At 37.7% G+C, this 24,367-nt stretch overlaps 1 protein-coding gene across 21 annotated transcripts in view; it reads left to right on the forward strand.

The window, feature by feature from the left end:
- The first annotated feature begins 611 nt into the window (after window positions 1-611).
- Window positions 612-24,367, forward strand: part of nrxn1a (neurexin 1a) — a 193,417-nt gene continuing 169,661 nt past the window's right edge. For 7 of the 21 annotated variants that reach the window (XM_051914380.1, XM_051914389.1, XM_051914381.1 and 4 more), the window contains exons 1-5: window positions 613-992; window positions 3,224-4,511; window positions 11,060-11,077; window positions 12,142-12,171; window positions 12,930-12,941. In XM_051914380.1, coding sequence (XP_051770340.1) covers window positions 3,800-4,511; window positions 11,060-11,077; window positions 12,142-12,171; window positions 12,930-12,941 — 772 coding nt within the window. In that variant the 5' untranslated portion in view covers window positions 613-992; window positions 3,224-3,799. Of the gene's footprint in view, window positions 993-3,223; window positions 4,512-11,059; window positions 11,078-12,141; window positions 12,172-12,929; window positions 12,942-24,367 lie in introns of all 21 variants that reach the window. The other 14 variants (XM_051914378.1, XM_051914395.1, XM_051914386.1 and 11 more) reach the window with 9 other exon arrangements.

Genomic DNA, 24,367 nt, shown 5'->3' on the forward strand with positions numbered 1-24,367 from the left:
CTGTGCGTTGCTTGGCGACACTCACAGCTTGACATTTCTTTTGGAACTAATGAAATTACTGGAGAAGATATATACAAACTAAAAAGCCATTTTTGTCTGGAACGTAAGTTACTGGAAATTAATTGCTGTACTTAAGAGTTATATATATATAAGCATTACAGTAGCACTTAAAATCAGCACGGTTGTGATTACCTGTGGGCTCGTGCCAGTCATTATGATATTATTCTTACATTTATTATTAAATTACTTAATATATAAATGCACAGTGACAGTTTACATTACAGTGTCCATGTTACGTGTATATGGTGCAAGTATAATTAGGCCTACATGTTTAGTTACATAGCAGTAACCTATTTTTATTATCAAAATAAATTACAAATAAACCGCATGCAGTGAAATTACTCCTTTACCTACGATATTGCCTATCAGCATGCTTACTGTAATGTACAGTGTGACCAAATGCTCTTATTTGTGGCGGACGCGATCACGGATAAAGCTGTTCCCTCATCTGTATGTGGAGTTGCTAATAACGGTGAGCGCTGTCCAAGGTGCTGCAGCGCTCTCGCCCCGCCCGTCTCCATCACACACTAACCGGGAGACACGTGACGCGATGTGCTGACAGTCCCTGGCAAAGCTCGCCTGAGAAACACATCGCACCTTGTCTTGCACACAGAACAGGGAGCGATATCTTCTATTTTATATACACCGAGAAAAAAAATAATAACACATATATTGGAAAATTTCTTAATCTTGAACCGTTTTGTACTTAATCTTAATTGGTTGTTTGGCTCCATTTTGAATTTTTTAAAAATCTATTGGGACTTTGGAGATCCGCATACGCAATTTTATCGCTCCCATTTCTTCTGCTCATTCGACACCGATGCAGTGATTTTTTTTTTTTTTTTTTTTTTTTTAATCGATGTGGAGGAAATCAACCAGGTTCATCGGTGAGGTTGAGCTGTCAAGGGGCGCACAATGGTCCATTTCTCAAGGTAAAATAATTAAGAATTGTGTAAGTGTAATTTGAAGGCGTATTTGAGGTTATGTGCCGTTTTCTGTGCGAGTTATGGTTGCGTTTCACGCGCTCAATGCAGTCACGCGCAGGTGAGATGATGCAGCTGGGCTTTATTTCTGTTTAATTATGCTTTACAGCCGGTTCATTCGTGTTTACTGCTGGCCTTCGCTTCATCTTAAGCGATATTTGATGACTCCCTGTATTTCCTGTCCTAGGCATCTGAAAGTGAGCGAGGTAGAGGCGTGTTAAAGGTGTCTTTCTCGCTCAGTTTGAGCAGATGGTGGTTGATTGTTGGCTATGTTTTGCGCATCTGAGTCATCGCCAACATTAATCAAGGGAAAGTAAAAAAGATAAAAATTGCGACTGTTTTGAAGTTTAGATTTAAAAGCTCAGATGTATTGTAGTATCCCATTATTGAGAGATTGTAAATCTGATGCGCGAGGCTATTAGGATGATTGTGTATTGTTCCAGACCCCATCTACAGTAGCTACTGAGAGCGAGACATTACCGTAATCGTTTCGCGAATACGGTAAATAAGACTGCCTTCTGTACATTAATCGCTTATGATATGTTGTGTAAGATCCATCTGTGAAAGGGGTCGGTTGTTATCTTGCTAAGTAGCCCCGTGTAAACCTGACAGTAAACACATAGGAATTCAAGCATGAAATGATTGGTTGAGATCAGTTGACAGACAGCCCAGAGGCCAGACAATTGCAGTGTCATTAATGCTTAAGAGGCGCGCGATAAGCCCCCGCCCTGGGCTCATTTTGGGATGCAGGACTTGAACTGAACGAGGTTCACTGAATCAAACGAGATTTTCCCCATTACTCAGTTTCGATGCTGCCGATCGTTTGCACCTTTCGTCAGTCTGCACAGGTCCTCCTGCTGACTGTAAAATGTGTTTGCCTATACGTCTGACTCTTCTATATAAGATGTAAACATTTTAGTAATTGTAAAGGAAAAGAATGCAAAATACCACAGTAAAACTTAACTAGTTACCTTCCCATATGATAAATTGTTAGAATTTATTATTTTATGTTTTTAAATACAGTACAATAGTCAAATATTGTAAAACATTTATATGTATAAAAAAAAAAAAAAAAGTATAAAATAATAATTTATGGAGACAAATTACAATATGTCCAATAATTCTCATATATAATTATAAAAATACTTTTTTTATAACGTTAAAATATGAATTACTTTATTTATGGGGAAATGATTTTTTGTTATCAGGTGTGCACATTGGAGGGGTTTATGTTGTATGTCATATTAATATTTTTTTGTGCATTATTTTAGTGTTTATTTTTGTGTGAGAACATTGTGTTCTATCTTTATATTATTAATGCCACAATTGCTGAAGAGACCAATTTTGATGATGTTTAAGCCATCTTGTGGTCTTTCATTGTTTTATTAGATTTTCTATTTACAGAAAGAAACTGATATTAAAATAGGTTGGTATATTAATATATATAAATAGTTTGGAAGTGTAAAATATATAATGACCAGAATGCTTCCTGTAATGATTGTAACATCATCACTGTATTTTTTACAATACGGTTTTTACTGTACATTTAATACAAAATACTGTAACTACCCAGTTTTGCAGTGGCAGTAACATTTCACGTTATTAAAGAGTGAATGTCATGAGAGAGAATCCCTTGAAAATAAAATGGTATAAAATAGAATAGGCATAGTCTAATTTAAAATAATTTGTATGTGTAGATCATTGGAAACCATTTTTATCTCATTTTATTTTAGTTTTCAAGCTTTTTTTCTCTGCTTTATCCCAACATACATCTGAATATTATACAGTAGATGATGTTTTCCCCCCTTCTTTGATCATTAAAGCAGAGTATTTGGTACTGTTTTAAAATAAGTATTTAGAGACAAAAGCATCAGTGCAGCACATAATGAAATGCTCTGGAGTTTTCTGGTTCATAAGACATAAATTGTAATCATTGAGAATTATAGTGAGGAAAAGAAAAAAAAACAGAGAAAAGCAAATAAAAAGTACTGTTGTAATTGAAGATTAATGCAATCAATATCAGCGTGAAATTAGTGGTTTCAATATCAATATCACTATGAAATTGTGGTTTTGTGTATGAATGATTGTATTGTGTGTATGCTATCTATCTTTTTAAAAGAGCCCATCTTTTCTTTCTTTTCCTATGAAGAAATTAAGAAATTCTTTTCTATTTTTTTCAGATTATGGATCAATATGTCAAAACGGATGTGAATTGAAGGTTTGTGAACACTGAGGGCCCTATTCGGGCCTGCACGTTAACACTGCAAAGTGTACCTTTTGTCTACTTGTGATTAGTGCTGACTTAAGGGCCTACACAATGACTTTTAAGTAGACTTAAATGACCCTGACATTAATGACCCTTTACACCCCTAATGAACTCTCTGCTGTACAGCACTACACATGGCTACGATTTATATAGATACTTTGATGACTTGGCCCCACTGTAGCACACCTGGATCCCACTGAAGGTTTTTTAAGCAAAGCAGTAGCCTTATTTTTTTTTAGAAGACCACTAGTTGGGCCTTAGCGACTCCCTTTATTCAGATTTGTATATCTAGAAATTGAAAAAGAGTTGGCCGTAATACAGGCCTTCTCCCTCTCTCAGTGAACAATGAGTAAATTAGCCCAAATGCATAGCAGTCCTGTATGCCATTGGGAGCTCTGTTACACTTTAGGAGCACATCACTAGAAGAGCTGAATCATTTTTTAGTTTTGATTAGTTCTATTGTTAGTTCTAACTTCCTTTACCATTCACAATGAGCTTCTCAATGCGGAACGGCGCACATCTAATCTGGATGGGCTTACTGGTTTGTTGCCTTGTCGACATGGGGGCCAGCATGGAGTTCACCGGCGCAGAAGGCCAGTGGGCCAGGTTTCCTATGTGGAACGCCTGCTGCGAGAGCGAAATGAGTTTCAACATGAAGACCAAAAGCGCTCATGGACTTTTAGTGTACTTTGACGACGAGGGATTCTGTGACTTCTTGGAACTGCTCATCCACAACGGTAGACTCAGTTTGCGGTTCTCCATCTTCTGCGCCGAGCCGGCGACGGTGCTCTCCGACACCGCCGTCAACGACAGCCGCTGGCACGCCGTGACCTTGCGCAGGAATTTCAAAAACACTACGTTAGTTGTGGACGAAGAGATCAAGTGGGTGGAGGTTAAGTCGAAAAGGAGGGACATGACGGTCTTCAGCCATTTATTCTTAGGAGGAATACCTCCTGAACTGCGATCTGTAGCATTACGCCTCACGTCTTCAGCCATCAAAGATCAGGTTCCCTACAAAGGATGGATAACCAATCTGAGGGTGAACGGTTCCGAGCCGCCGCTTATCAATAGCGAGGGAATCAACAGCGACATTTGCGAAGCCGACCACGTTTGCCTGAACGGTGGAGTCTGCAGCATCGTCAACGACGAGCCGATTTGCGACTGCTCCGAAACGGGATTCCAGGGAAAAGACTGCAGTGAAGGTAAGAGGCCTGGATTCGTCGTCTCCGTTGTTGAGGTGTTGAAATGTCTTTTCAAACACAGCCCTTTCACTTCTTTTTTCGTTTCAACATTGCACTAGTTCCTCAAAGGCAGTGCATGCTACATCATGTCTGTTCCTGGCCTCCACTACAGGCCCAGTACATTACATGATTAGATTACCACTGATTTCGGTCAGAGAAAGCCATTGTTCTGAAGGAGGCGATCATTTAAATTGGCTTTAATGCCATCTATGTCAGTTCCAGAGCATCCACAAAAGCCTGTGTTTTTGATAACATGACGTCAACAGAGGCTCCTCGCTCTTTTTTGTGCTAAATTAACTTAATATACTCTTGACACTGCACTGGCATTACAATTAAGTATGAAAATGAGTTGAATACATGCACACAAGAACATGATTGAAGTATGATGATTTGAATATTATTCTCCCTCTGAATTGAAGGGGTTGGATGCTCTAATTACGTAATTAGCCAGATGTTTCATAGAGTCACTGAAATGACTTAGCCAAAGTTGCAATTTCAATATCACAGGAAAAATAATGACATTCTCAATACAGCATTCAGCAACCGTCACATAGCATTTATTAATCCAGCTTTACTAGTAAACCTCCACTACTGCACTTACATAATTATTGTAATTACAGATTGATGATGTAACTAAATAGGGGGAGGCTGTTTCTGCTTATATCTTTTGAAAAAGGATGGTTGTACGCATATCACAACAATTCCAATTTTCATGTAAAGTCTGTTCCTTTTTGAATATGTATGTTCTGGTTGGTTTCCTAGTTTGACTTACTCCCTTGGTGTCCGATTTCACTGTTTTTATGTTCTTTCCATCTTTTTCTTCATTTTTACAACCGTCTCTGTGGACTGATCTTGATGTTGATGGATATTGTCTGGGTTAGGCCGTAAGCCGAAGAGGCACCATGTTGCCAAGGAAACTACATACCCACTGAGTAAATTTTGCCCTCCTAAAGCACAACAGAGAGACAGTACGTTTCACTGACAAATGTTCAAACTAGAATAGCAGTCGCGTTGTGGTACGGTGTTTGCTGGGCTCTCGGCGAAATGGAGAGTCTAGTGTATTTGATGAGATTATGACAAAAGGGCAGGGCCCGCAGATGCTCGGCAGCTTACTTAAAAGCAAGATGTGCCGCTCTCCAGCCCCTGCGCTGGTAGAAATGCGCATCTTTGCCGGGTGAGTCAGAACAGACCTGCCCACGCAGTTTTGAGTGGCCTCCGTCATGCGCTTTGGGATGACACATGAGGATATGTGGAGATGGTGGAGGCCACAGGACGTGTTGCTCTGAATCATTAGCGTTATTTATTCAATATTGGAGGATCTTGAGGCTAGCGGTGTTAGGCGTTGGCGCTGCATGCTCAAACATTATCAGCTCAGTTAGATTTAGAAATATACCATGTATTAAGTTGTTTTTTATGGAAATCATTGTGGTAAATGAACTACACTCTTAAAAATAAGGTTCCAAAAGGGGTTTTTCACAGCTATGCCATAGAAGAACCATTTTGGCTTCCCCAAAGAACCATTTTTTCTTAGTGCAAAGAATATTTAAATAATCTGAAGATGAAGGTGCAATGGATGTTAAAGGTTCTTGATGGGAACCATAGATGCCAATTAATTTTTTAGAGTATATGATCCCTCCTTTTTCTGTGCAGATAACCTTCCGTTAGGTCTTTTTTTACAATGCCAAACCTCCAAATGGCACCATGGAGGACTGGACAGCCATTATGAAGGCTTAATTCCTCAAATGAAATAGATATAGGGCCTGTGTTCGTTCATTAAAACAGCAGCATCATTTTAAACTCCTCTTAGCCTAAATCTGTCCTTACTTAGGTTATTAATGCAAATCTGGCCCATGCAGCTCCTGCTGAGGAGAAAGCAGGCCACTTTGACTCATTCTACTTCCATTCAGTCATTTTGTGTGTTGTCAGCTTCATGACTGAGGTGATCTGTCAGCTGACCACCAACTGCCATTGCCAATAAAACACCCCGACTCGTATTTTATGTGGCTAAAAAACAGATAGCTGCATATTAAATGGTTCGTTAATGAATTGCTAGCTTTTTTGCTTTAGATATATGTGCTGCTTGCTTTCCTCTGTCGTCATGGAAAAATGTGCAGTGCCTTGGGAGCGTGTGTACGTGTTTGCAGATCTCAGGCAGGAAAGGGTGGTATGTGGATTAAATATGTCCTTTCTCTCCGCACGTCCACTCCGTCATTCTCTCGACAGGCAGTTGTGGTAATAACCTTCTTTAGCAAAGCAGGTGTGGGGCTCTCAGCGGGAAAGGCAGTCCGCACTGCAAAGAATAACAGTGCTACGGGTAATGAGATATTTTTGCCCTGCTGGGGTTAGAGAAAGGGCCTTATTTTGTGTTATTATGGTTAATGCTCTTACAAGTCTGAATTGGAAAGCCAAAAGAGTCTACTCTGTATCAGCTTGCAGCCATTGATACCTTATCTTTATGCTCTATTAACTGTATAATGTGCTCCGTCTCCCTGGTTAAAGATGGCTGTAAGGGATCTGCAATTGACGTCCATGCGGTTTCATATGCTAGGAGACTTTGGTTGGAGAATTGGATTGTGTTGGAGGGCTTGTTTACAACAGCGATTAGATTGTTTCACCTCATCTCTTATCTTTTGTGGTGGAGCTAACGTTGTAAGGGCCGGTTCCTGGCTGTACACTGTGTCATTTAATGATGCAGTCATATTTTAAATGTAATTTTTTTTTGCCTCCGCTATTGGATCTATGTAGATGAATGAGGGTGTGTAGTGTAGTGTACGCCTATTAACCTCTTGCTAATGAAATAAAAGGCCTGCTTTAATTGGATACATCAGCATATCAATTTTAGTGACTCATTTAATCTTGTCATTAGGGGCCTGTTTTGAAGTTGACAAAAGAAAGATTTTAAAGGGATAATTCACCCAAAAATTGAAAATTCTGCTATTTACTTCCCCTAATGCACTGTAAAAGTAGTAACTGATAAATTGGTGTATTTAGGTTGATTAAGCAATATGAAATAATATTTTTGACTTGAATAAAACCAGTTAATTTAATCGTTACCATTTTTTGAAAATGAAAATTTTGTCATCATTTATTCACCCTCAAGTTGTTCCAAACCTGTATACATTTCTTTGTTCTGCTGAACACAAAGGAAGATATTTGGAAGAATGTCAGTAACCAAACATTCTTCAAACCTGCTATGGTAGTAAATGGGGGGCGAGATCTGTTAGTTCCTGATGTTCTTCCAAATATCTTTCTTTGTGTTCAGCAGAACAAAGAAATTCATACACGTTTGGAACAACTTGAGGGTGAATAAATGATGACAGAATTTTCATTTTTGGGTGAACTATCACTTTGATAAGTACTAATAAACAGCCAATATTCTAGTAATATGCAAGCTAGTAAGCAACTGGTTAAAAGACCCTAAAATAAAATGGTTTTTTTTTTTCCAGCGTATTATTCCAAACCCATCTGACTTTCTTTCTTCTGTGAAACACAGAATAAGATATTTTGAAGAATGTTTGAACCGTTTTTGTCCATACAATAAAAACAATAGGGGTCAAAAACAACATTTGGACCACACTGATTTTCACAAACTTAGTTTGTTTTACACAGAACAGAAAGTCTGTATATTATACATAATCTGTACATTAAAAAACCTACACAAATTAAGTAAATACTAACAATGTCGGTCAAAACCTGGAAATGGCTTAATTCACTAAGGCACTCCGGTATGAAATCTCTTGACTATTTGACCCCGTTGACTCTCAGTGTATGGACAAAAACTTCTTTTGTGCTCCACAGAACGAAAAAGTCAAATTGGTTTGAGTAAATAATTTTTATTATGGGTAAACTGTCCATTTAAGTCAAAAGACATTTGTATAATCTGTACTTTACAATACCTACATAAATTCTAACAATGTAGGTCAAAAACCGGAAATGGATTAATTCAGGCGCTTCAGTATAAAATCCTCTAACTATTATAATACCTATGGGCTCTCCCTGTGTCTTGCAATCGACTTTCACCTTCCTTGATCCTGTAACATCGCTTGATAATCTTGAATGGAGGGGGAGCCCGTGTCAAATACACTGTATATTGAGAATTCCCCTATCAGTGGCGGATGAACCCTTTCCAGATGGACTAAGCTCACTAATCTCTCTGTACTGTAGATGACTGCAATATGGAACATGCTGCACATTGCTCCCTGTGGGGGAAATGTTAAACTAGATTTGGTGAAGAGGATTAAAATCCCCATCACTGGCACAGTGACAATACATCAATGACGTAGTGCTGTTTTTTTTAATAGCTTTTACATTGAATACTCTTGTTTTGCGTATATTTACCAGTGGTTTCTGCTGGACTATAGGCAAATATACCCTTATATTTAATTAACTCTAATGTGAATTAGGTGTTATCAAATGCAGTGGAACCTGTAATGGACATTCACCCCATTCCAACTGAATGGTCATGATCTCAGTTTTTTGATGTTTTAGACAGCTACATCTTTAGTGACTTTGCCGCTGCGCTATGCGGAGCGTACGCTCGTCATATGATCCCTTTGGGCGAGTTCCACGGCAGATCAGCGCGTGTGCGTTTGAGAGTAACATGCTCTGACTTACTGAAAACTGCTTTAAACGAGCATCTGGAGCTGCAGTCCTGTTTGTAAAGGGCTGCATGAGTGCGGGCGTCACATCGTGTTTGCCCCCTGCTTGCGCCGGCCCATGCTGGAGAAGGGCAAGCGTGTGTGCGTGTAGGTCATCCTCAATTTCTATCTCTTATTCTCTGCCAAATTCGGGGCAGTATGCAAGGCCAGCACTTAAAAGAAGCTGTCAGCTCGATGAAAGCCTGCATGTCGCTGGCTCCGTGTGAGCTCTGCAGTGCTAAGGAGAGGCTACATGATCCTGATCTGTCAGTCAGTGAAATGTAAATACAGCCGCTGTTCGGTCAGCCAGACTCTGAGAAGACCAGGTTGTGCGTATGTGTGTGTGTGTTCTTCTTCCAAAATGGCTGCTGCATCCACACACACATTTGTATATCTAATTTTCGGCCTTGTCCTGGTAGGTTTTGTAAGCGAGAACGTGACACACATGTCTCTGCAGTGCGCAGGATATGTTGAAGCACAAAATCAATAGAGTGGGTCTGCTGTAGAGTCAGTGTAGATGGCTAGTTAGTGTTTTGTGATGGTTTATGCTAACTAAACTGTTCAGGGTTAGTTTTTTAAGCATCATTTTTTTCCTTCCAAGCTGTCTTTTTTGTCAGTGGGATGAGTTTGCACATTTGTCAAAGCAATTAGGGTTTGTCAGTCTCTTTATAAGCTGATAAGAGAGGATAGAAAATCACCTGTCATTTATCACTGCAACACTAACAGCAAAATATTTCTTTGTCATATTTTCTGGCATGGCACGCTTTTCTGTTTATGATTTTTTTTCTCTCCTTTGTTTTGTTTATTCATACATTCATCAGCATTTTTTGTGGCAGTAGTGGTGCATGCAATTTGTGTTTGGTCGGGTGGAGGAACCGGCTGCGGTAAGTCCCGGGTCATTATTCTCCTCCTCAAGATGCAAAACACGGAGGTAGGATTGGATGCTTTAACTTTAAGGTAGACAAGTCCATTTTTTAGGGAGTCTTGGGTGAGTTGATCCAGAGACTGAAAGTGTCACCAGAAGTAAAAGGTGTGTTGAATAAATGCATGAATGAAGGTAATGTACCCTTTTTGTTTAAGAACAGGAAAAAAAGGTCATTTGCATTTTTATAAAAAGGTAAAATTTCAGTGTAAATTGGGTAATTACATGACAAGCATATGCATATTCAGGTATTGTACATTTCTTTATTACTGACCTGACTGAATGATGTTGTTTTCTCTTAGTAGGTTCATGTTGCATCATCTATCGGCATTTTTATTTCCGAACACGTGCATGCTTCGCATCTAGCCCCTGTAAATTCCCCTCAAGCACCATGAACGCCATTCAAAACGATAAATATTCATACAGAAGATACAAATTGTTTTGAACAGTCCTTCAAAGCCCATCAAAAAAACAATCTTACAATGTGCTATTTTAATTTTTCCTGAGGGAAAACAGCATATTTTGCTTTGCTTTGTATAAAACAACTTACAACTAGAGCTCCCACCCATTTCTCTCCGTCTTTGTTTACTTTTAATTACGATTTGCATGTTTGCGCATGTTCATTGATATACTGTGAAGAGTCAATATCACCATGTGTTTTATCAGCTTTTGAATGACTTAATAATGTGTTATCATCTCACCATGGAGCAACACTCTTTCAGAGTACTATAGACTCAATGAGATTAGATCTTGAGGAGGACAGAGGACACTTAAAGTCAAATAAACCCTCTGGTCTCTGCATTTTCCATGGTAATGAATGTTTGGCCTGGGCACAGGATGATAAGACGCATGGTAACCACGGTAATCCTCAAGGCTGGGCCACCTTCCAGTCTGCATGCTTCTTAATCAATGTCTCCTTCTCTCTCTTCACGCCTCGGCCGCCCCTCCAGAAGAGGCCTATGTAGGAGGTGGGTAGATGTTTTTTCCTATTTTCTTTTCATCCAACCCCTGTCCCTACTCATGTACTTCTCTCTGTCTTCATATTTCAACTCGTTCTTTTAGAAATATTCTGTATTTCCAATTTTATTCGAATACGGTACACAAACAGTAAGTGGAACTGGTGTACAGCACAGGTAAAAGGTATGCAACTTCATTCCGCATTATTATTGAGAGCACTTCCTTAATTAGAGGTTGGCAGTAAACACATGGTTCACTCAAATCGGTGTGCTCTGCTAAGCAGAAACCAGAGGCTGGAGCAAAATGGATGCCATCCTGTTTAAATTATGTCTAAAGATACAGACACGTGACTGTAGATCCTATTATGAGCTCATATAATGAATAAATGACATAGAAACTCACATACATACATAGGAAGTGTTCACTATAATGGAAAATCTGGACAATCTGGTGGGTAAGTACTATAGACAAATGTCAAAATCTGCTATTTCTTACTTACAGAGTTTATATTTGAGAAAAAAACATACACTCTCCATTCAGACTTATTCTTTTGGAGGTATATATTTATATATTTTGGCTGTGGCTCACAGGAACCTAAACAGACATCCTATGAACGATGAAATGGGTAATATTGATTTATCCCAATATAAGCTGTAGATATTTTGTTTTTGTATTGACACATTTTTGTGGCAAACCATTATTTGCAACCTAACTTAACTTTGTTAAGATCCAATCTATGTATTTGTCATCATCTTCCTGTGGAAGGTTGACCAGGCGGACAAGAAGTTTGATGTTTGGCGACTGAAAAGTGATTTATTTTTTCTTTTCTAATCTAGATGTGTCTCTTTCGAGTGTGACCGATAAAGCATTGCAACCGCTGGGTTGAGGAAATGCTTTTTGAATGTTCCCTCACACCCACTCTGTCCCTCACCTCTTGACCCCACCCCAACCCCCCTCCCCCCCACCCCGCACCGCGGGCATCCTCCGTTCAGACGATGCCCGCGTGTCAATGTGACAAAAAAACCTTCCCATGATCCCGTTCTCTGTGCTGACTGTGCTCTTGTCTTCCCTTAAGGTCTTGCGCACCTGATGATGGGCGACCAAGGTATGGGTTTAATTTCTTACTCACCTTTTTGCCTCCATCAGCCACTCCCTCCTCCATCTCTCTGCCTTTCTCTCTCACTGCCTTGTGCTGAATCCTCCTCATCTCCCTTCACTGCTGGTAGGGATTTACTGGGGCTGCTTTCTTTCTGGCTTGGCGCTGAGTCAATGGATGGTTTGGTCTCTTCCATTTTTTCCCCCCACCCTCTCCTCTGTCTCTCCCTCGCTTTCTCTCTCTCTCTCTCTTTCCGCTTTAACGTCCCTTCAACTCATCATGCCGCTTCTTTTACGCTTTAGTTTTTCTCTCCGTCATTCTGTCAACAGCCCCACTATTCCATTGCTGCTTGCCAGCTTCATTTTCATATAGAGGGGGAAAAATACTTTCAACCCAGTGGATGATGTGAGTTACAGGGACTTCTCTCAGGGGTTTGTTCGTTCTTTGTAAATGTGTGATAGTCTGAATTTTCAGGCTCTGAAACTGGAAAGCATTAGCCATCTGTTCGATATTCATGCATTCTCCCTCATCTCTTTCATCGTCATGTTCTGGCATGTATCGCGATAGGAAGCTTCCATCTCCTCTTGCCTGCCCTTTCTCTTTTTGTCCGCAATGCATGGAGTCTCTTCTAAACGTAACCTTTCATTTTTCTGTCTCTGAATCTAACACACGGTCATGATTCTGACTGTTGCCTCTTTCCTCTCCTTTGTATTTTCCTGTATCTCTCTGGACTTTCTCTTCATGGAACCATTATATCAATATCATAGGGAAAAGAAAAGGTATATAATGCTTCTTTCATACTATGTAATGATATAGTTTAACTTGAGCTCTTTAAGCTCTTCATGTATATTCCTGTATCTGTGGCTTTACACATACATCTGTTTATTTGTGTGTTTGTGGTACTGAAGTCACACTGATTTTTCTGTGTCACTTTCTACAAATATGACGAGGGACTGGAAGGTAGGTGCGATGTCATGAACATGAGTAATGCATCATTGTACGATGTGTCAACAAATGTAATGTAGGGTTATGAAGGAAAACAGCACATTAAAATTAGCCTGGTACTAGAAAATCAGTTGCACAGAATGTGTAGATATGTATTAATACCTAAAGGCAACTAACAGTTTGCTTTGTATAATTTATCACAAAAAAATACAATAAAAGTAATAATAATATATAGTAATTGCCTCGATAGACAGGTTTATCTCCATTATTTTAGAAATATTAAAATAAAATCTGCATAATATTGACCACAAGGAGTAGTCGACGAGAACACATGCAGATTTGGGACACATTTAAAAGAATATGTTGTTAAAATAAACATGTGTTGTCAGATCATCACAAAAATCAGGTAAGAGCTCTTCATGATATTCAAATTTTCATATTCTGCAGACATTGATTCCTTGTAGAACATTCCATACAGCCTGTATGCACAAATGTATATTAATTTAGTAGCACTTTACTGCTCTTTGATGTTAAATTACAATTTTTGAAGAGCTTGGTGAGATCCAGCTAAGGTAAGTGGACGGCACCCAGCACTGTCACAACTGCAGCCACTCACATCCTGCATCCGGCTCACAGACCACTGCATGCTGGTTTATCCACTGAAATTTAAACACAACAAAAGGGCTCCACACATAGACTGATGGGGTTATGCACCTTGGTTTGAAATGTGAGGGATCCGTGATAGGTGGAGCAGGTAGGTGTGCTTTCTGTCTTTGGCGGGGATCTTGATTGTGCTCTGTAAGGCATTGACACCCAGGCCATCATACTATCCTTAATGGGCTAATGCCCACAGGAGATGTGGGGGCTTCAAGGCTTCTCTTAGCACATTTGAATACATTTTCAGAGGCATTTATATTTTCTCTCATTCCATTTTCTTATAGAAAATTGGTTTTCATCTGTCTGTAAAATTGAATGAAATGGTGCGTGTGGCGGCTGACCTTGCCAGTTGGGTCACGCTGGCATTATCAAATGAATTTTGCATTGTGATATTTTTCTGTGGGTATATCTTTGTGTGTGTGTGTGAGAGAGAGGACCACAGTTGTTACAGAGAAATTGAATGAATTGAAATTTGCAATTCTTGTTAATTTATATTCTGTTTATTGTTTGCGTAACAGCTTCCGTTTTCGTGTTTCAGTGAAGTCCTGCAATTAAATCAAAACAAATTTGCAAATAATTGCAGCCTAATTAATTACAAGGCAGCACATGATATAATTAAAGATTCAGTAAACTTCTGTTCCATCTCAATTCTATTATTTAGATCTTCAGTTGAGCTGTGCATGGTTAAGAATATAAATTACCAGCATGTTGGATATTTATTATGATTCAGTATATGTATTTATAAATCTCTACTCTTATTATTATATCACTTTTATGTGCATGTTATATGCTTAGAAGGTAGTCAGAGAGTGCCAGAACTAAATAACAGTAAATATGTTTACTTGCAAAAGAGTAGTTTTAAATTTTGATTAGGATATGACTGAATATGATAACTGAAGTTATGATAAAAGGTTTTAGAAGCTATTCTGTTTCTCCTAAAGGAGTGTTTAAACTTGAGATAAAGTTCTTAAGTGGAAAAAATATGAAAAGTGTGCGATTTCAAATGCTTGTCGTCTTAGCATTCGTAATGAAAGTTAGGGCTGGTTTTCACAAAAAACCCTGCAAGATTTGAAATGTTACATAAACAGTCCATGCAAAGTTCCTAAGCATCTTTTTTTTTTTACTGAAGAGCAGTTTAGTTATTAAACACTAAAGAGAAAAAGCTTGAAAATTTAAAATGCAGAATAAAAAGTTGTAATGTTAAATAACTGTATATAAATAACTGTTCATTTCTTTGATTAAAGGATTAGTTCACTTTCAAATGAAAATTACCCCATGCTTTACTCACCCTCAAGCCATCCTAAGTGTATATGACTTTCTTCTTTCTGATGAACACAATCAAAGATATTTTAATAAATATCCTGACGCATCCAAGCTTTATAATGGCAGTGAACAGGGGTCACAAGTATAAGCTGAAGAAATTGTTTCCATCTGCATCCATCCATCATAAACGCACTCCACACGGCTCCAGAGGGTTAATAAAGGCCTTCTGAAGGGAAGCGATGCGTTTGTGTAAAAAAAAAAAAAAAATCCATATTTAACAAGTTATGAAGTAAAATATCTAGCTTTCGTCAGACCGCCTTCTGTATTCAACTTATGAAGAAAGTGTAAAACTCTTGCAGTTCAAAAAGCTTACGCTACGTCCTACGCCTTCCCTATTCAACTTACGGAAAAAGTGTAACTGACGTGACGCCAGTTTACACTTTCTTCATAACTTGAATACGGAAGGCGGTCTTCATAACTTGTTAAATATGGATTTTTTTCTTCTTTTTTTTTTTTACACAAACACATCACTTCACTTCAGAAGGCCTTTTTTACCCCACCGGATGTAGATGGAAGCACTTTCTTCAGCTCATACTCGTGACCCGCGCTCACTGCCATTATAAAGCTTGGATGCGTCAGGATATTTATTAAAATATCTTCGATTGTGTTCATCAGAAAGAAGAAAGTCATATACACCTAGGATGGCTTGAGGGTGAGCAAAGCTTGGGCTAATTTTCATTTGAAAGTGAACTAATCCTTTAAGGTCATTAGTTACACTGTTACTTTAAATGTATTGCCAAGTAACCTAAAATGTAATTCATGTGGTAACTGGTTTTATTCAAGTTGAAAATTTGCAATAATATTATTGTATAATTTTTTTTTTTTTTTATTAATATTTTATATGACTGACTCAACCTGCTAAATTTTCACAACAAATAAAGTAATTTTTAAAGGCCAGATCACGTAGACATAACTGCTTTTCTATCATGACAATTCTCTGAGAGATTGGCATGATAATGGATATGACAATGTAATGTATTTGGCGAAATAGATCTGCTACGCTGCTGCTGCTGCAGAGCAAGTACAGAGCCTTGCTACTGCCAATACATTCACAGGCATTGCTATGAGCATGTAAGACATGCTGCTGCTGCACATATAACATACATTAAATAAATCCCGTAGCAGATCTATACAGGTGGAGCTGGGGAAGTTGAAGGTTTTCTGAAAGTGCGCTGCAGACTGCTAACAGCAAACAATGGCAAGTATTTGAATGTTGAGCAGCAAGCTCATTGGCCGCTGATACCACAGTAACCAATCAGATGCGGTATGTAGATAATGATGTGATCACTACCAATGAGTTAAGGACCTATTAGCCTGTGCCATCTAGAGTTTCATGGCAGAACTTTGTATATATCCTTTAAAAAAAAAACTCTAGTTCTCTCTGTAATTGCAATCCATATCCCTTTAATGTGATACTAGGTCATTTGTTTAGGGACATTTGAAGATCAAGGGTCCTTTGAGCAGTGTCCTTGCTTTCAGCATGAGTGAACTCTAAGCCCTTACATAGATTTTTTTTTTTTTTTTTTTTTTTTATGTTTATATGTGTGCTTCCCTCTGGGAATGCATAAACCCATTTTTACTTGACATTAGCTGGATCGAAGACAAGTGCAAATATCTTATTTAAATACGTGCCGTACAGCATAGATGAAATGTGCGTCTGTGAGATTGTGCTTGTCTTCTCTTTGCAGCCGTATTACCGTCGTTCTTATGCTAAGTTGCTTTGGGGAGGATAAAAGATGTGCGGTAATGCGGGTGGTGCGCAGAAGGCCGGTGGGTCTAATTGCTGTCATTTCACTCGGAGAGAGCCTGTGAAGCTGAATCGTTGCTCCAGGCGCAGTAAAGCCCGGTTCACAGGTGGGACTACACTGACTCCAAATTACAATTCTTTAAGTCTAATTGACATGGCGGCATAAAGAATGCCAACAGTTTGGGTATTTATAGTAAATCCTCTGAATTGAAACCTCCTGCACCTGTTTAAATGAGCAATGTTGTGGTAGAGGTGTAAAATTTGTTCTATTCCTGAAAAGTCTTTTTTGTTGCAAAAAACATCCAGCCAGCATGTTCCTTTTAGCATGTTTCGCTTTTGCTATAATCTAAAAAAAAAAAAAAAAAATGCTGTGCTAGCAGCCAGGAAACGCACCTCAGATACCATCACTCACTTGTGTCATTGTCACAGATGACCCTGAGTGTGATAGGAAGAAGAAAGCCTGCTGTGACGTGTTGATCAATACGTATTTAAAATCCCATTACGCCTGCCGTTGCACATCGGATGCCTCGTTAATGTAATTACAAAAGTGGAACGGCCTCTTAAATTACTACAACCGTACCTTTGCTGACTTGCCACTGTCGCATTCATTCATACACTGTGATGTATTAGATGAAACACAGAGAAAATAAAATGGAAAACACACCACTGGGTTTCTGTTGTGAAAAATAAATCTCACTAACCTGCTAGCTAAACCACAATGTCAATATTTAGAAATAAATCAATAGCACTACCTCACATACACAGGTGATTAAAGATTAAAAGATGCTAATCTACTCTGTACAATGACCTTTCCAGACCTCTTATGTGTACAGACTAAAAAGGAAGTACAAACTGACCAACTTTTTATCTTAATTGTAGCGTAAGTCACACAAGGTCACACATTCCAGTTATAAGCACTTCCTGCAATCTAACAGCCGTTCATCCATCACAAATCCCATCACCTTATACTCTGTTCTCATTCAACACTCTTTGACACAAAACTTCAAAGACTTTTTTATAAGAAAGAGAGGCAGTGTTTCAGGCATGCTGCCAGTTGGAACTGATGTTATGTTGCTTGAAGTAAAAAAAAGGAAAGAAAAGAACTTTTTTTTCTTTTACTGGAGGAAGAGTATGTTGTGTTATTTATGGATTTAATACTGCCTCCAGACTCCCAGTCTTCATATCTACAAGACACCAGTCTTATGCTAGACCTTATCTTAAATTGGGTGCACATTTCAATCACACAGTTTCAGTTGGAATCATTTCAGATGATATTTCACTCAAAAGATACAAATAAATGGGGAAACCATTAGAACATCAATGTCAAGTGGTCTAATGTCATATTTTTTGTAACAGAAGAATTTTGTTTGTAGGCATTTCCTCTGCTGACTAGCAGTCATTTAAATGATGGAGGGTCATTGTTTCTTGATCATTTCTGAAGCACTCTCCACACGTGCTTTTCAAACCACTTCAGACTGCAAACAAGAAGCACAAAGCAGAAACAATTACAGGTGAAGTGAGACACAATCTGATCATTTGTCATTGGTGTTGTTTTTAAAATGTGACCCAAATGGCTTCTTCAATATATTACTACTTGTAAAAAATAACAACACTTTGCAATAATGTTCACTTTGTTAATGTTAATGCAGTTAGGCAATAGGTATCACAAACTAACAATGCACTATTTTTATTAATCTGTGTTCATGTTAGATTCTAGAAATACCAGTACGTTAACAATAAAGGGTTAGTTCACCGAAAAATGAAATTTTTTTCATTAATTACTAACCTTCATGTTGTTCCACACTCGTAAGACCTTCGTTCATCTTCTGAACACAAATTAAGATATTTTTGATGAAATCCAAGAGATGTATTCTTGTTCATAGACAGCAATTTAACTGACACTTTCAAGGTCCAGAAAGGTACAAAAGACATTCAAAACAGTCGACGTGACTGAACACGGAAGCCTTCACTGTGCTTACTGCTGCAACTATGTAAGGATAATGACAGGGAAGAGAAGAGATTGTTGAATAAAGTTGTTATTTTTGCGCACAAAAAGTATTCTCCGTCACTTCATAACATTAAGGTTGAACCACTGCAGTCACGTCAACTGTTTTAACAATGTCTTTACTAACTTTCTGGATCTTGAAAGTGGTGGTTAAATTGCTGTCTATGGACGAGTCATATACCTCTTGGATTTCATCAAAAATATCTTAATTTGTGTTCTGAAGATAAACAAAGGTCTTACAGGTTTGGAACGACATGAGGGTGAGTAATTAATGACAGAATTTTTGTTTTTGGGTGAACTAACCCTTTAAGATTAAGCATTTCTTTGCATTGGAGTTCTGATTATCTTGTTGAGGTTCGTTTTGCAGTGATCGGTTGGCTGAACATTATCACACTTATTACATGGCTATTATTGATTTATATTAAAATTTTGATTGATTTGAGTTAAAATGTTTAGCATTTTGCCTGTATGGAAAAAAAAGTCCATTACAAAGCAATCGATATGGCAGCAAGACTGCAACAATATTACATTAATATTAATACTGTCCTCTGATGTTATTTTAATTACAATTGAGATGCACGATTGCAGCATTTGCAATACAGAGTGAGAGTGAGTTTGTTGTATGATACAAGAGACATGAAAGTAGTGCGGTTTCAGTTACTTCTCAAAAATGTATTAAAATCAGGCTGTAATTGTAATAAGAATAAGAATTCTGGTTAAAGGTGAAACAAACAAAATGAACATGACAGTGAAGCTGATTAAAATTAACTTTTGTTTTAATCAATTTATGTGAATGTGCATAATTTACATGTGTCAGAGAAACTTTCCCATTTAACCTGAATATCGATGAAATACAAATTAAAGGATTAGTTCACTTCAGAATTAAAGTTTCCTGATAATTTACTCACCCTCATGTCATCCAAGATGTTTGTCTTCCTTTCTTGAGCCGAAAAGAAATTAAAGTTTCTGAGGAAAATATTCCAGGATTTTTCTCCATATAGTGGACTTCACTAGGGTACAACGGGTTGAAGGTCTCTATACAATCCCAGCTGATGAATAAGGATCTTGTCTAGTGAAACGATCGGTCATTTTCTCAAAAAAAAAAAAAAAAAAACCCAACAAATTTATATACTTTTTAACCACAAATGCTCGTCTTGCACTAGCTCTGCGATGGTGGAAAGTGACGTAGGCGAGAGTACTGGTCCAGTGTCTACAAAGCGAATGTGCAAAAACTAAGTCAAATGCCCTTTACTAAAAAAAGGTAAAACAATGATGTCGGACGATTTTTAAGTTGTAAGAGAAAATGAGATGGAGTTTTTCTAAAGTGGTACATCCTCCTACGTCACCCGTGACCTATCCAACGTGATTACGTAATGTGTGGCGGATCACAGAGGTAGTGCAAGACGAGCATTTGTGGTTAATAAGTATATACATTTTATTTTTTTTTTAGAAAAGGACAAATCGTTTTGCTAGATAAGATCATTATTCTTCGGCTGGGATTGTGTAGAGCCCTTTGAAGCTGCATTGAAACTGAAATTTGAACCTTCTGCCTGTTGTACCCCAGTGAAGTCTACTAAATGGAGAAAAATCCTGGAATGTTTTCCTCAAAAACCTTAATTTCTTTTCGACTGAAGAAACTAAAGACATAAACATCTTGGATGACATGGTTGAGTAAATTATCAGGAAATTTTAATTCTGAAGTGAAATAATCCTTTAACGAAGGATCTAAAACCAAGTGAGATTGAATGACAAGCCCATAAATAAATGGATACAGTAAAGATGGAATGAGGCTCTCCATTCATGTGTAAATGTTTGTAACAGTTCTGTATTTGTTGCTGCACGATATATTTGGTTGATTTGCTGTACAGACAAGTGCTGCGTTGGTGTTCAGAGAGGGAATATTATTTGGGTTTGTGAACATTATTATCAGCAAATATATAAAAATAAAACCTGCAGCAATCTTTTCATGAAAATGTATTTATCAGCCTACCCAAAACATGAACATAATGCAGTTAATGGATGAGCATCTAATATTAGTGGTGTTATGGACAATGCTGACTATTAGTAAATATCTGGCCGCTGAATGATTGACCAATCAGAATCAAGCATTCCATAGAGTTGTGTAATAACTTTAGAACAAGCATGATTTAATATTCATAAATTAATTGGTAAATGCTGTAAAAAATTGTCGTTTGTTGTTAGAATGCCTAACACATTAACTAATGTTAACAAATTGAGCCTTACTGTAAAATGATAGATGATTAAGCCCAAGATTCACACTTGATTCTTCCTACACCTATGCTGGTGTTTTCTGCAGATAATACAAACGATTTATGGCAGTGGTTATTTCCCAACATTTATTCAATTGGAGCAGTCTGTAATGGAGGACAGCTCATTTCATGGGGTTCAGATGCATGGCTAACCCCATCAGAGCAGCAGACATTTTAGGATTGTGTCTGGGCTAAAGGTGCTGAATACTCAGACAGTCAGGGGACTGCAATGAGTTCACTGTCGCCATTTATGTAGAGCCGATCATTGTTAATAAGATGATTTTCTCATTAAATTCCCATAATGAAATTAAAAAGTAATCAGCAGATGTCATTCATGCGTTTTTGGAATGGGGGGTTTATCTTCGGGGAGGCGGAAGGATTTCTTGATAGGTCAGTCTAGCCACTGAGAAACACTTTAATCTCAAATGCCACTATGCCAGACCAATTCAAAATGTATTACCCACCTCTTCTAAATGGATTTAAACTGAACACTGACATCAGTGGCCCCAATTTGCCAGCTTGCTATGCAGTGTACTGAAATCTAGAAATATAATGTTCACCGTTGATACTTAAGAATCAAGCCACAATATAGTGTAGATGGTATTTCATTTATGTGGTGCAGTATTTTCTTAATTGAGTTAAGAGCTTTTCCTCCGTGTTTTTCTCTTTATGCAGGTTAAAGTTGGATAGAATTTTTTTTTTTTTTTCTCTATTCCAGGGAGATGTGAAGCAATATTATGCAATATTATTTAACAGTGCCATTTATATTTGCTGAGAGCCATGTCATCGTCATCAAGTAATAGCTAGCGACATTAGATTATTATACATAATTATGTGTATAATTATGTTTAATAGCATATTTATTTCAAGTATTACATTAAGATCTAAATGACCCTCATCGAAACAGTGTGATATTACCAGATATTATAGCCATACACGTCATGCTGCAAAGTGTTATGTTGCAATCATTGAGGCAAAAATAGGACAGAAAAGTCTACGTAATGAGAGGCTCTGTCTTTCTCTCCTTTGGAGTTGAAGCAACACTTTTATCTTGTTGAAGGAGAGGAACATGCTGAGACTAATTTGCTGGAGCAATGCTCGCTGGCAGTATTTTTCCATCAGGTCAAGCTATTTTGAAATACCCTCAAGGTGTGATAGTGCTTGGACTCATTGTTGTGGTGTGCCTGCCAGAATGTCATTACCAGCATTGGTAGGTGGGTGCTATCCTCATCCAATGCACTGCACGTTCACATGCGTGCTGGGGTGATACAGCTGATATAACCTTTTGGAGGAGATTTAGCAATATTGGCCTGTAAACATCATAAATTAAAGTTTATCGCTTGCTTTTGATACTAACTTGCATACAGTGTTGTGGAAGATACTTGCTGAATAAACGGATGCTTTCCAAGCTGCAAGCAACTCATAATTGAAGTTAGTTCAACTACATATGTACTGTATACTTATCTAATATCATTTATATTTTAATTGGAGACTAAAGGCCTGTTCACACCAAGAACAATAACTATAAAGATAACGATCATGTTAGCATCCAAACCAGCGAACGATATAGTTCTGTTTATTCTAAGCATGTGCTGCAGTTTTGTCGTCTGCCATTTTAAATGCTTGAGTTCTTTAAAGCAAGATGGAATTTGATTGGCTGTCAGTGTTTTTAGCATTCATCAGCTGGAAAAAAAAGGGATTTCAACGATATTGTTTCTCTTTGCTGTTATTATTATAGTTGTGGTGTGAACTCTGCTATTCTTTTATATTTAGAATGAGTTTTAGAACTATATCTTCATCTTTACAGTTATCATCCTTGGTGTGAGTGGGCCTTTAAACTTTTTTTTTTAATTAACGAACATTGCACATGTAAATTTACACTAAATACTAGGGTTGTGCACCATTCAGATTTTAATTGAGAATTTATATCCCAGTTCAAGACTGTCTTCCTCCAAAGAACGACCCTTTAGGTCATTTTTCAAGCACCTTATTATGACCTATATTTACGTTTTAAAGTCATGCGCCCTCTAGCTGGCGTACAAATAATGACAGTGTCGTGTTACGTCTGTCGTAATGAAATGACGTACACTGTAAAAAAGAGTTGTTGGTTTAACTTAAAAAAATAAGTTACCTGGTTGCCTTAAAATTTTGAGTTCATTGAAATTACAAATTTGAGTTAATACAATGAAGGCGATTGATTTAATCAACAGAAACTCAAAATATTATGTTATCTGAACCACATTAATTATCTAAGTTGATTTGACAAAAGAAAAAATGTGATGATAAATCATAAAAATAATTTTTTACAGTGTATGAACGTCATTAGCAATCATAATGCGTGTTCGTTTAAATGCAATGTGTGGACTTTTTACACAGTCCCTTACCCGCCATTTGTCCTATTTCCAATTAGCAAAACTCATTTTTTATTAACGACTACACCTACCCCAACCCTAAACCTACCCTTACAATAATGCAAATACAGTGTTCATGAGCACATGCGTTCCCTAGGATCAAACCCACGATCGCATGATTGTATATTGTTGTATATTGCAATGCTCTACCAACTGAGCTACACGAAACCCAAAATATGACGCAGATAATAGGGTACAATGCATTAAAATGAAAGTGTCCTGTTGTCGATAGGGGCGCAACTTTAGTAAACGCTCCTAGGGGTCGTATTTCAGGGAAGTGACAAACGACCTATATTGGCGTATTGGTTGGAGGACATGTTGCCCAGTTCAGTTCCTGAATTTGAATTTGTAAAATAAAAAAAAATAAAAAATTATATAACTATTTTTTTTAGGTGGAACTTTTTTGGGTGTTAACTTTTTAACTAGAAAGTTTGTGAAGACAATTTTTGTTGGTTTTACAAAAGCAAAGATTGAAAGTTTTAAAACATTTTCAACAAGCCTTTGAAGAGAGATGGATGGATGGATGGATGGATAGATACTTTTATCTGTGACACATTTCTGGTAATCTAAGTTTATTTAGTTGATATTTTTCATCATATTTAAAAATGTATCTTTTGTGGACCAGAGTGGAACAAATCTTCATTTCCCAGAATGTTTAACCCGCATTGTATTCAGTAAATTTCTCATTCCAATTAAAATTCCAAGTCAACTTCCTGTGGGGCGCTACCAATTCAATTCAAATTCTGTCTCATGATTTGAAAGGGAGCTAAAACCTTGATTCTAAATTTTGCGCAACCCTGCCAAATACAGCTAAAAACTAGACGACACCCGAGCAAGATGAATGGAA

The sequence above is a fragment of the Ctenopharyngodon idella genome, chromosome 12 (assembly GCF_019924925.1).
Source record: "Ctenopharyngodon idella isolate HZGC_01 chromosome 12, HZGC01, whole genome shotgun sequence".
Taxonomy (NCBI): Eukaryota; Metazoa; Chordata; class Actinopteri; order Cypriniformes; family Xenocyprididae; genus Ctenopharyngodon; species Ctenopharyngodon idella.